This window comes from Hippocampus zosterae, chromosome 19, assembly GCF_025434085.1.
Source record: "Hippocampus zosterae strain Florida chromosome 19, ASM2543408v3, whole genome shotgun sequence".
NCBI lineage: Eukaryota > Metazoa > Chordata > Actinopteri > Syngnathiformes > Syngnathidae > Hippocampus > Hippocampus zosterae.
In genome coordinates, this window is record NC_067469.1 from 1588172 (window position 1) to 1600922 (window position 12751).

A 12751-nucleotide genomic window follows, 5' to 3' on the forward strand; every position below is an offset into this window, starting at 1 on the left:
CTCCAGTTTCATTATATTGGAGCGTCAATGATGTGCTGCACTGGATTTGCCGCTTATACTCTCTTTGTTGTTCAACTGATGCTAGCTGTGCGTGTTTGCTCAAGTCAACCAAACCAAATTCTTTCTGGTAATGCATCTGCCTCTATCCTTCAAATATTAGCTCTAGATAATAAAACAAGAGAGGCCGTTTTCTTCGGCGTTTCCTTCTCAGACATGCTTGTACTGTCCGTGAAAAAGAAATATACGACTACAAAACAAAACAAAAAAAAAAAAGGGAAAAAAGTAACTGTAGTTCATTTGCATGCCTTTAGGTTCTGCCTTAAAATTATCGTCATTTTGCGTCCTGGGATCGGAGACAAGAAAGCCTTATAAAAGTTGATACCGGTGAGGAAAGCATTTTTTACCCCAAAGTGTGGGCAACCGCATTATTGTGGGATGTCCTTTTGTGTTTGATCCCCCCCAGCCCCCCCGACTACTTTCAACCATGGGTGCATGCGTCCTTGTAGGGTAGCTGGAGTAGATGTCGCCAAGAACCTGACCTTGAGCATCAAAACAAACCATTAGAAAATTGCATGCCATTGATTTGAGGAGACTTGAAGGGAGAAATGAATGACACGGCCAAGTGTGAGTTCACCCCAAAACTTCCTTAATCAAGGATCAATCAGTTAATTGATTCAATTTTCAATATTAACATCACAAGATGGCCAAAACTAACATTCAATCCCGCATCACTGTGTTCTTCCCCATTTTAATAATCCATTAATTGCTTATTTTGCCCATCAGTCGTTCCAAGCATTAGTTCCAACTTCATTAGCATCAAGACCTTGCAGGTTGCATATCACTACAAATAAGTAGAAGAGAATTAGGTCTGCATTTCCACTCCTAGTTTTCCCCCCCCCCTGAGTCGGAGTGCTAACAAGTGAGTTTCATTGAAACAGTCGGAAAAGGTCAGCCCTTAAAGTAGAGCCGCGTTAAACAATTTAGACACTGTCAAAAGTCAACCGTTTTGTACTTTTTTAATACCCCTATGCCGCTTTCATTTTGTGAATGCAAAGTAACCCGTGTCGCAAAGGTCAGTGACCTCTCAGTGAATAAGTCCACCCTGCCCACTTCACCGCCCGCTTTAACTTCACGCAGCCGAGGGTTTCATCAGCAAAACGTGTCCCGCACAGCAGTGTTTCTCAGCAGCAGTCTTCTTCCCCCCCTCCCCCCAAGTTTTTTTGTTGTTGGGGTGGAAGAATGTTTCTAACTCCATGTCTGTTCATCAAGATGCCAAATATAAGCAACGGGCAAGTGTGTGTACAAGGATTCTTTTGTAGCATGTATTGTGTTCCTGACGACATGGCTGCACTACACCCTGTGTTGTGATTTAATCTAATAAAAAGGAACTTGATGGGCTCTTTCGCCTCTCTTTGCTTCAACACGACGACAGACAACGGGGCAGACTCATTGACATGCCGGGAAGAATTCTCATCAGAGTGCCTCCAAATGTATGGATGCCGATTTTAAAAATGGTTTAATTTTGTTCGAGAACATCGTTTAAAATATATATTGTCATTCTTTTGTGATGTAGTTTGACCTTCAGAAGCTTGAAAAAAATATGTTGTAATTTACAGCTATGACATTTCAGAAAATAATTCCACCCACTGTTCTATTCTAGTATCAATTGGGAAAACGGATGCATGGTCGTTAGACTTGGCATCAAATCAAACACCGATGTGGGTGGTTCATAAAAAAGTCGGTCTTTAGTACCTAGAATGTGTACATGGGGAAGTAAACAACAGCATTAAGACTGAAAAAAAAAACATTTATTTTACAAACAGCGCAACATTATTTTTAGGAAATCTAATTTAAAGTCAAATATTGCTGAAAAAAAGAGAGGAAACATTCAGGTTGTAATGCTGCAAAAAAGAAAATCTAAATACAAATAAAAACAAGTCACATGAAGCAAAATATCATGCCCACACATTATTTCCATTCCAACAACTCCAACCTTGACACTTGCATGTTTAATTGTAAGTGAAATCAAATTAACAGAATATATGTTTTTAAAATAGATGTCCATTTGCAAGGACGTAGAAGTACTTACCACCCCCCCCCCCAAAAAAAACAAAACATTGCTCGTGAAGACAACAGAACAAAAAAAGAGGAAGAGATGTTTTCATAATTCTACTTTGGGGGATCTGTGTTGATGCCATATTTCTCTTTTAAGAGCTTCAACTGTTCCTCTTTCTTTTTTGTGTCCATTTTCTGGAATGCCTGTAAAAACACACAAGTCAGAACAAAAACAGTGACGTCAGAATTTTAAAATTCAATAAGAAAAATGATGCTGCTTTACAAAATGGAAAAAGTCAAAGCCGTGCACATACCCTGTTTGCGTTGTAATAGAGAACCACGAGGTAGCGGTTGCAGACGTTGAAGCCTGACAGGTGATCGCAAGCATTCTTGGCATCAAAAATGTCTTCATAAACAACATAGGCTGTTCCTCTTGTTTCTGGTGTGTTACCGCTGTAAAGAATAAATCCTCAATGAATTAAAGGTGATCTATAGTGCTTCAGTTTTTTTCCCTCAGTATAATTGTAAAATACAATACACATGATGCATTGTTAACGCTTAGTGGATGCCGAATCACGCAGTTACTTGAAACAAAGTGTGGTTACTGAGATTTGAACCCCAGGAAATCAGGCTAATGTTCACCACTTACGTTCTGATTTGACGTATCGGCCCATATTTTCCAAAGATATCGTACATTTCCTCCGCTGTGATCTTATAGGGAAGGTTCCTGATGTAAAGAATTCTGTTGACCTCTGGAGGAAGTCGTATCTGCATAGATTGCCAAGACATTCACAAAATAACAACATTAGGAAGAAGATCCAAACCCCTTTCTCCTGCGCTGGTCCTCATCGGTGTCCCAGCTGACTTTGGGTGTGATGCACCCTCCACTGGTCGCCAGTCACGGGCAAATTTTTACAGGCTAACGAACCACTGGGTCACAGTAGTGCCATTAAGTTAACGTACATGATCCAAAGATATCCCGGAAAACTCGGGGTTAAACCACTGATAGCTATCGACTCAGTACATATTGTTAGCCAATACCAATACGAAGATGCCAGTCTTAACCTCGCATTATTTATAAGATAATTCTGTGAACAGGAAACAAGAGTATTTTGAATGTTGTGATACGTATTGTAAAATAAAACTACCGCTTCATAGGCCCCACTACGGTTAAATTGCGTCGATGGACTATGTACTACACTGCTGTACAACACAGCGGGTTAAATGTATTCCCATAATGAACTCAACGAAAACAGCATTAAGTAAGGAAACACTTACGTTCGCGCGTTTCGCTGCTTGCATAGCCATGATGAATAATTATTGTTGTATTACTGGGTGAAACTCAAAAGCGACATGCACAAGCTAACAACACTAGCGTGTCGACTGCGTCAAGATGGCCCCGTCGCTCGTCGATGATGCACATCCGGTATTGGATTTGGGTTTGCCCGCCCTTTCTCGAAGCGTTTCTCCATCGTCACTTACGAATTATTATTTTACTTCTTAAAACAATCTTGGGCATTGCTCAGTTTTCTTTTATATGTATATATAAATAAAACAGATAAAACCGACATTTAGACATACTAGGTACTAGGACTTCAGACACTTCTGTTGTACTTTGAATTCTTGCTAAAGTACCTGTAATTTAATTTGTTTATGGCAATTTATAGGGAATAAGATCTGTGACGATTCGACTGGATGAATGAATGAACGAACGAACGAACGAATTAAGGAAGGAAAAAGTAATTTCCGGTACTGGAAAAAAAAAGTAGGCGGGTCTTTTAAATCTATAGGCTACTCGGGTAAACTATGGGAGTCAGCGACATTTGCTAGTTTTAGATTTGCTAAAGTTGATTTGGACTTACTTTACCGCAGCAGTGCAGTGCAGTGCAGTACAAAACATTTGTTAGAATAACATTTAACGGGTTATATTCCGCGACATTTGGCAGGCTGCTCATTAAGCAGCGAATTACCATTTGGCTGGAATTGGTCCGAAGCTAATTGGTTGAAACACCCGACGCCATTGTCTGCACAAAAATCCGTCACATCGCTAAAAGACCAACAAAAGGTGAGATATTCTGCAATGTGCGTACATCAATATAACATTTTCGAAACTTTGAAGACATTTTTGAGCGCATTTAGACATTTTTGAAATGTCTAAGTACGCTTCCAGACTTAAATTGTCACGTTTGTTCTTGTTTTGTGACAGAGGGGATGCTAAAGTATTTTTGCTAGCACCAAGCCGACTGAGCAATGGCGCCCAAAACGGCTGAGGTGAACCGTGGGGTGGGGTGGGGGAGGAGGGGGGTCATCTTCTGGCACGCTGCAAGGGTGAAACACTATTTATTGTCATATAGCCTCATAAAACTTCAAAAAGCAAAACATTATTTGATTGTCAGTTGCCTTGTCTTTCTATTGCGTGGGGGAAACGGATTTGGAATCGAAAATCAGCTTTTTGTGAAAACAAAGCTGAGGTTTTATTTTAAAGTCATGTCATGCTGCCTCACCTAAAAGTCGGATGTAATATTTTACAGTGTTCATTTCTATTTTCCAGATCATCCATTGCTCACAGCCATTGAAAGTGACAAACTGAGAGTATGAGTGAGTGAAACTGCTGCAATGTCAGACATCCCCGGACTTCCGACACAAGGCTCTAACGTAACAGTCCTGATTACCAAAGTTGACTCGAATACCCTTTGTGCGCTCATAGAATTCTGGGGCAACTTTGGGCTGGCTCAGGCCAGAGATTATCAATCCCTTGTCAAAAATATTCAGTCCCCTGTAAATTTATTTCAGGAGTTTGAAGGAAATTCCGGGGACTTGTGTTTAGTTCAAATCGATGGTACATGGTACAGATCCCGCATAGTCACGAGAAATGGATCCAACTGCCAAGTCTTGCTCATTGACAAAGGGATCACATGTAGCACTACCACAAAGTTATTGGCTTGGGGTAAGAGAGAGCACTTCCACCTACCACCTCAAGTGGAGCTTTGTGTACTTGCCAATGTATGGCCGCACTCTCTAGAAAATAGATGGTCCCCATTTGCACTTGAATTCCTGCAGACTTTTCGAGGAAAGATGGTAAAAGCACATGTGCAAGATGCACTGGTAAATCAAAGGAAGCTTCTTCTGGACATCCCATGCATAACCAGGCAAATGTTTGAAATGGGGTTCGCAAAGAAAGTGGAACCGAACATGTTCTTGGATTTTGTTCTCTCACCAGAGTCCAAAATTAAAGCTGAACACTTTCATCAAACCTCCATGGGCGAAGTCGAGCAACTACACCAGAAGGATCTGTACACGGTTCCAAAGCTGTCCACCGGAGCCGTGGAGACTGTTGTAGTCACAGAGGTGACCAATCCGCAGCGTATTTTCTGTCAGCTGAAGGTTTTTACTCAAGAGTTGAAGGAGCTCTCAGAGGAAATCAGACGGCGGTGCAGGGGCAGAACGGTCAGTTGTAGTGTCAAGCCTGAAATGATCGGATTTCCTTGTGCCGCAAGAGGAAACGATGGCAATTGGTACCGCTCCGTTCTGCAACAGGTATTCCCAGTCAGCCAACTGGTGGAAGTCTTGAATGTTGACTATGGCGTCAAACGATTGGTTCAAATGGAAAATGTACGACCACTGGCTCCAGAGTTCTTCAAAATGCCTGTCGTGACCTATGTATGCTCACTCCATGGACTTTTTGACAAGGGGGTTGGATGGACAAGCACACAGATCAACTATCTCAAGTCCCTACTCTTGTACAACACTTTCATCGCCAAATTCCATTACCACAGTATCTCCGAGGGTGTTTACTATGTGACGCTTTATGGCGATGAGAATACAGACCTCAACCAAGTATATTTTTCCAAAATTCTCTTAGAGAATGAAGAGACACTTTGTGACTACGCAACCGAAAACACAGCAAAAGGCACTCATGATCCACCCCGGTTTCCAATTAATGAAGGAATAATGTCACCTACCATGGTGGCTGAAGCAAAGGTGGAGAGAAATAACGCGTTTTTGGCGGATAACGTCTCACATGTGGCATGCGTGTCTCACGTGTCCAACCCCGCCGAGTTTCGGATCCCAAGACAAAAACGTGCAAGCGAGCTTGATGAATTGGTGGGTCCCGTTTTCCATTTGTACAAATTCTCAGACAGTAAACATTTGATGGAAACGCCTGCCGTAGATGCCTGCTGTGCATCCAAAGCAGCTGATGGTGATTTCAACAGAGCTATTGTGTCAGAAGTTGGAGGAACAAAAATCAAGGTGTTCTTGGTGGATTACGGAGGCACAAAGGAGGTGGATGAGAGTCACATCAGAACTCTTCTTTGTGGGTTACAAAAAGCGCCACAGCTTGCAGTGAAATGTTCGTTGGCAGACCTTGGGCCAAAGGATCTCAGCTGGAGTCGCTCTGCCGTTGAGTTTTTCATTAAAATGATCACCGACAAACTGCTGAATGTACATGTGATGGAAAACCGCAATGATACCTCTGCCATAACACTGGTCGATCCCCAGTCACAAGGAGAAAGCCACATTGGCAAGATGCTATGTTCTTCCGGCCACGGGAACTGCAGTGAGATGGAAAAGAAATCCCGATCTCAAAATTCAGAAGCTTTGGGTGTTCACGGAAAGAGCAAGGGTTCTTCTCGGACCCAGAATAGTGTTGATCTCTCAAGCAAAGCGTTACAAATTGGAACGTTCCGGGAAAATATGTTTCCCGTTGGCAGTATCCTCGATGTCACTGTAAGTTACATTGAGAGCCCAAATAATTTTTGGTGTCAGCTCGCTCCAAGCTCGGAGAAGCTGAAAATGCTAATGCACGCCATCCAGGCGCACTATGCCGGCAGCGTTTACGAGCCTCTTACAGAAGCGGCATGTGTCGTTCGACACCCTGACAATGGATTGTGGTACAGAGGACTCGTAATTCGCAAACACGAATCAACTCGTGTGGCCGTTCTTTTTATTGACTACGGTCACACAAAGACGGTCTCTCTCCACGACTTGAGGAAGATCAGCCGCGAATTTCTTGAGCTGCACGGTCAAGCGTTCCGGTGCAGTCTGTACAACCCTCTCAAGGTCATATCCGTTGCAAATGAGTGGAACGAAAAGGGAAAAGACGCATTTCTCCACTTTGTGAAAACCGCTGCCTCCAACCGTATTACGTTAAAGTGCACCGTATACGCGGTCACGTACAATGAAGAGAAACTAGTTCTCAACATTGTCGATCTGGAAACTCCCTTTGAGAGCATCTGCACCAGTATGGCCAAACTTACCCCTGGCAAGGCAGTACCCGAACCATCTTACCGCCTGGACACGTACAACTACTCGACACACAGCATCAAAATTGGAACTGAAGAGCAAGTCACAGTCACGTGCGTAAACAGTGTCGGTCACTTCTACTGCCAACTTGAAAGGAATGCTGATGTGCTTAAGGACCTCAATAAGAAGGTTAACCATCTCTGCCATCAGCTTGGCCATGTGAATCCACCGACATTATTTCAAAAACTGTGCTTTGCAAAGTACACCGATGGGCTGTGGTACAGGGCACAAATTAAGGTCACGCGGCCATCGATTCTGGTCTACTTTGTTGATTATGGCGATACGGCTGAAGTGGCCCATTCAGACGTGCTTCCAGTGCCCAAAGAGGCCAATGACATCATGTCTGTCCCAATGCAGGCGGTGCTGTGCCGTCTCTCTGATGTCCCGATCGATGTTCCCGCTGAGGTGAATAACTGGTTTCAAACGTCTGCGACAGAATGTAAGTTCCGAGCAATAGTTGTAGCCAAGGAACCCAGTGGGAGTCTCCTGGTTGAACTATACGACAAAAACACTCAAATCAATTCAAAGCTGAATAAAAAATTTCAGCTACAGGTGCCGACTGAACGTCAAGTTATATCCCAGCATCGGAAAGCTCTTGAGGATGCCAACGGGGAAAAAGAAGCAATGTTTGTGTCTGCTCAGGTCCGCCAAAAAAACACAGGCCATTACATAAAACCAGCACATCAAGCGACACGACCTCCAAGATGGAATTTGCGGAATGAGCAGAAAGGTAAAACCTCCTCGCAAGAACTGTATCATCCGCCACATCAACGGCATCATCCCAGCAATCAAAGTAGTCGGACCGAAAGAAAAGAAAAATTGGATCCCGAATCACCCGTTCAAGAATTTGGCATTGTGCTCCCCCAAGCCAAATATCCAAAAGTCGCTAAACTTCAAGACTTACCCAAAAATGTGATCACGGCGGATATGGAAGCGGACGTTTATGTTTCGCATTACAACAGCCCATCGAGTTTCTATGTGCAGCTTGTCAGAGAAGAGGATGAAATCTTCTCCCTTGTTGACAAGCTTAATGAGCCACTGTCCACTCCCAAGCGCACCATCACTCGGGTAGATCCAGGCGACCTTGTTGAAGCGGAGTTTCCCGATGATTCCTTATGGTACCGGGCAGGTGTCACGGAAGTGCTCTCTGGCTCGTTGGCTCTTGTAGAGTTTGTCGATTTTGGTAACACAGCGCGGTTACCATTTTCCAAACTAGCCCAACTCAATCAGGCTTTTGCGCAGTTGCCAAGGTACAGCACCCACTGCATGCTCAGTGAAGCGGGATCTCTGGCGGCGCTCGATTCGGAAGTGGCGTCCACTCTGAAAAGAGAGATTGGCTCAAATGCGGAGAAAATGCTCAAGTGTCGATTTGTGCGGCGGTCGGGGATAATGTGGCAAGTCACTCTTGAGGATAATGGCGTGCAGGTCACGTGTAAAGCATGTCCTGAAACCCCACCTGCCATGGAACATCAAACGGGAGAATGTGCGCGGGGCTCGGAAACATCACTGAATTTCTATTCCCTCTGCTACCGCCATTTAGAATTTGCAGAGGGACAACAGCTGGATGTTTACATCTCAGCTTTCCGCGATGCTCATACATTTTGGTGTCAGCCTGCGAACTCGGTGGCACTTGATAGGATAACTGAAAGTCTCTCGCAAATCGGAAATGCAGCTTATAATACAAGTGTCGGCGTGAGCGCGCTGTCACCCGGCACACCGTGCATCGCATTTTTCGCCGAGGATCAAGTTTGGTGTCGCGCCGAAGTACTGAGTAAGGATGGAGATGAGCTGTCAGTTTTGTTTGTGGACTACGGAAACGCAGCTAAAGTTACCGGCGCAGATGTGATGGAAATTCCCCCTGAGCTGTTGCAAACTCATTTGCAGGCATTTTTGTGTCAGCTTGACGGTTTTGACGAGTCTCGCGGCTCTTGGCGTGATGGGGCTTTCGACGAACTGGCTTCAATTGCAGAAAACAAATTGTTGCAAATGACCGTCACCAAGCCTTCGAGAGAAGACGGAACGAGCGTGTACCTCGTGCAGTTGGAGTGTGAAGGTCAGAGGTTGAATGAGACTATGAAACGCTGGTGGATGACTTCCATGCTGGAAAATAAACCGCACCTCGCGCAGCACGTGCAGGATGAAAAGCTGGGCCCAAGTGATGCGTCTGTGAAGAAAACGGAAAACGAAGCCCTTGAGGGTGAAAACACAAGGCTTGCTCACAATGGGACAGATCATCATGATGCTGACTTGCACTGTGCAGTAACAAGTACTCCAAAGGACATTCGGGGCCCTCACACTTCAGTCCTTTCCACCGAGCGCCCGCCAGAAGAGAACTGTTTGTCTGAAAGCCGGAGCCTTAATGAAACAAGTCAATGGGGAATGACGATTCCTCACCTTGAACCCATTTCACAGATTGATAGTGGAATAGAACACAATGTGGCGTCCCTGCAAAATATGTCAAAGAGCGCCGTGGGGAGTGGCCAAGATTTTGATGAGGAAGCTGCCTCTGCGATTGACGCACCTTTGTCAGATGAGATGGATTCTCCACCAACCAAGAACATTCGGGAGGCCACGGTTGAGTCCTTGTCTCCATTTGAAATGGTGGATCGCCACAACACGAGCGACCGCTCGAATGCCAGGACCAATTCTGATGGTGAGTCCATTTTGTGATTTTGTCTAATGTGTATAGAATCAGAATCATCTTTATTGGCCAAGTATGTAGAACACACAAGGAATTTGTCTCCGGTATAACACGCTGCACTAGTATCATCGTAAACAACAAAATCATTGAACCATTTTAGAGTAACCGGTAGTTTTGTAGTACCATTTTGTGGTGCAAGAAGAGTGACTATGTCAGTGACTGTTTAAGGAGTTAATGGCTCGAGGGAAGAAGCTGTTTAAGTGTCTACTGGATTTGGTGCGCATGGATCTGTAGCGTCTGTCTGAGGGGAGTGGCTGAAAAAGGTGGTGGGCAGGGTGCGGGGGATCCAGGAGGATTTTCCGTGCCCTTGTCTTTATTCTTGCAGTGTGCAAGTCCTCAATAGTGGGTAGGGCGGTGCCAACGCCGTCCTAACTGTCCGCTTGTACAGGGCTTGATATCAACATCCACCAACCCGCCAAACGCGTGTCAATTTAACCTGCGGCGGGTGATGAAGTCACACTTGCTGGCCACTTTGTTGGGTTGTGTTCTATATTCAGACCCACAATATCAATAGTCACAAAATGGTCACAAAATGGTTACCGGTGAAACTGCCGATTGGCTCGTGACTCTGGGAAACTTTGAGCCACAGTGCCTGCAAAGTTGATGTCAAGCCCTGGCTGGATGTCATGACTATAAAAAAGTGTCTGATGTAATTGTGCGTTTTTTATTTGCAGAACCAAATGGTTTCCCTGATGACGGCAACGTTGCCAATTCAAATCCAGTTACGAATTGGACAAGTGTGAAAGTGGTAAATATGCTTTTATCTGACTTTGAGCAATCACATCTGTTGTTTTGCTTGTTCCAGAAGTGAAATTAAGGTATTTTTGCTTTTTAGGGTGCCGTGGCTGAGGAGGTGATCCATTCTGTTAAGTCGCTGACAGGTATCACCATCAGGTCTTCAATGCAGGAATACACTGATGACTTATTGACTTTGTTTGTTGTCCATGGAACTCTTCATGACGCTGGTCGACATGCCCTGAGATTGTCATCCAGTAGAGAGCAGTATTTCCACCACTGCTACGACTCTTGACAAACTTCTTCAAAACGCAAACCGGAAACGCTTCAAAATCGATAAATATGTGAATAACGTTTCTGCTGCTTACAGATCCAAATGAGCAGAGTGATGTCGCAATGGCCGCAAGAAACCAATGTCACATCAGCGTGTCGGGAGAGGAAATGGTAATTTGCATCACACAAAATTTCCACAGAGGCTGTGGGCAGGCTGTACTTTGCCCAGACTTGACCGAATGCGTCTGGATAAGTTGTTATTGTAACATGTGCTGCACCCATGGGCTGACCTGAGCATGATATGGCCTGTGGGGTCACCACATCTTCTCCATTCACAGTCCATGGTCTTTGTAGGATTTTTTTTTTGGCGTCAGAATAAAATGTTAAATTAGCACGGTGCTTTTGTTTAGAACGCGATGCTTCAGGGACTAACCAGAGTGTTGCATCGTGTGTTTGTGTATGTGCACCTCTTGGGGACATTAGGGGAAGGAAGTGAAACATTTGGCCCGATAACGATTTGCGTGTCCCAAATATGGAGGGATAATATGAGTTAGCATTTGCTGCTGATAATGTGAGAATCCATTAAAGTTGTCAAAATAAATGCACGTGGTCGACATTTTTCTTCTTCTTTTTTAAATGTTGATTAAATATTGATACATCGTGTGTCAATTACTCTCAACTTTTGAATGCACGCGATCAACTGTTCAATGTTGCAGTACTTTTGCATGCTTTTTCTTGGCGCGTTCTGTACATAAGCAGATGCATATCTAAGTCCTATTTATTATAGGTCTTGACTAAACTACTGCATCCTTTTGAGCCTCCTGTATGGCAAGTAATTGGTAAGTTACGCGCGATGTTATTGGCACAACATATTATAAATGTTGTCTGGACATGACCTGACAGCTCTTTATGAACAGTTATAAATTAATATCAATGTTTGATGGAGAGGTTTTATGTATTTTATCATCATCATCATCATCAGAATCATCATCATCATCATCAGAAGAGTCATTGCCAATTCCAGAAGAGAAAGAGAGATCAACACAGGACGAGGTAACACGGAATCCACCGTAACCTAGTTGAGCAGTTTCCAAACGGTCAAGGATGCGTTGTGCTTGCAGAGTAACCCGATGGCAGAATGACGTATGCTAATGTTGCTACCTTTCAGGATGATGTTGCGGAGGTGATTTGTCTTGTCAGAGACTTGTGTTTGACAGACAGCCACAAGCAAGAATATGAGGCCGCCATGCAGGGTAATAATGGATTTTTCTGATTCTCTATTCAGTAATCACACGATTTAGAGTAACGTTGATCATCGATGTAAAATGTAATGCTGTCATGGCGTTCCTGTTGTAGAACAAAAGGAATAGGAGGAAATGGAGAACGGGGGAGGATAACAAGGTAAAATGGTGCTGATTTGACTCGTTATATGCTCTCTCAATTACTCTTTGGAATTCAAAATCTTTTTTTTTTTTTCTCTGATATCGTCAGACCCTCAGACCCGTCTGCGGTCATCAAGGATGGCTCAGTTGGCACTGAAGAGTGACGGCCAACATGTTTACAGTTTGTTTTGTTCAAGTTTTCTTTGTTCTTCTTTGTTGTTTGAGGTAAGAGGGAGCACCGATGTGATTAAAACTCTTTGTGTGCACTTTGCTTTTCACTTACTGAGCACCTAAAACAAGA

General features: G+C 43.9%; 2 protein-coding genes and 1 long non-coding RNA gene across 3 annotated transcripts; 2 read left to right on the plus strand and 1 right to left on the minus strand.

Moving 5' to 3' along the window:
* Positions 1–456: 456 nt before the first annotated feature.
* On the minus strand, positions 457–3501 carry sf3b6 (splicing factor 3b, subunit 6). The gene is made up of 4 exons (XM_052052390.1): positions 3334–3501; positions 2705–2823; positions 2370–2508; positions 457–2259 (listed from the first exon to the last, which is right to left on the minus strand). Exons 1-4 carry the CDS (start codon positions 3361–3363, stop codon positions 2170–2172), a joined length of 378 nt encoding a protein of 125 aa, XP_051908350.1. The 5' UTR covers positions 3364–3501; the 3' UTR covers positions 457–2169.
* Positions 3502–3795: 294 nt separating this feature from the next.
* Positions 3796–12210, plus strand: tdrd6 (tudor domain containing 6). Its single transcript, XM_052053595.1, has 8 exons — positions 3796–4120; positions 4607–10012; positions 10735–10808; positions 10896–10941; positions 11166–11239; positions 11856–11907; positions 12051–12121; positions 12190–12210. The coding sequence occupies exons 2-8, from the start codon at positions 4672–4674 to the stop codon at positions 12208–12210; spliced, it is 5679 nt and encodes a 1892-aa protein (XP_051909555.1). The 5' UTR covers positions 3796–4120; positions 4607–4671.
* LOC127592019 (uncharacterized) lies at positions 12058–12716 on the plus strand. Its single transcript, XR_007960044.1, has 4 exons — positions 12058–12121; positions 12237–12321; positions 12425–12469; positions 12560–12716. It is a non-coding gene; the product is annotated as an uncharacterized LOC127592019 (long non-coding RNA).
* Positions 12717–12751: the final 35 nt, after the last annotated feature.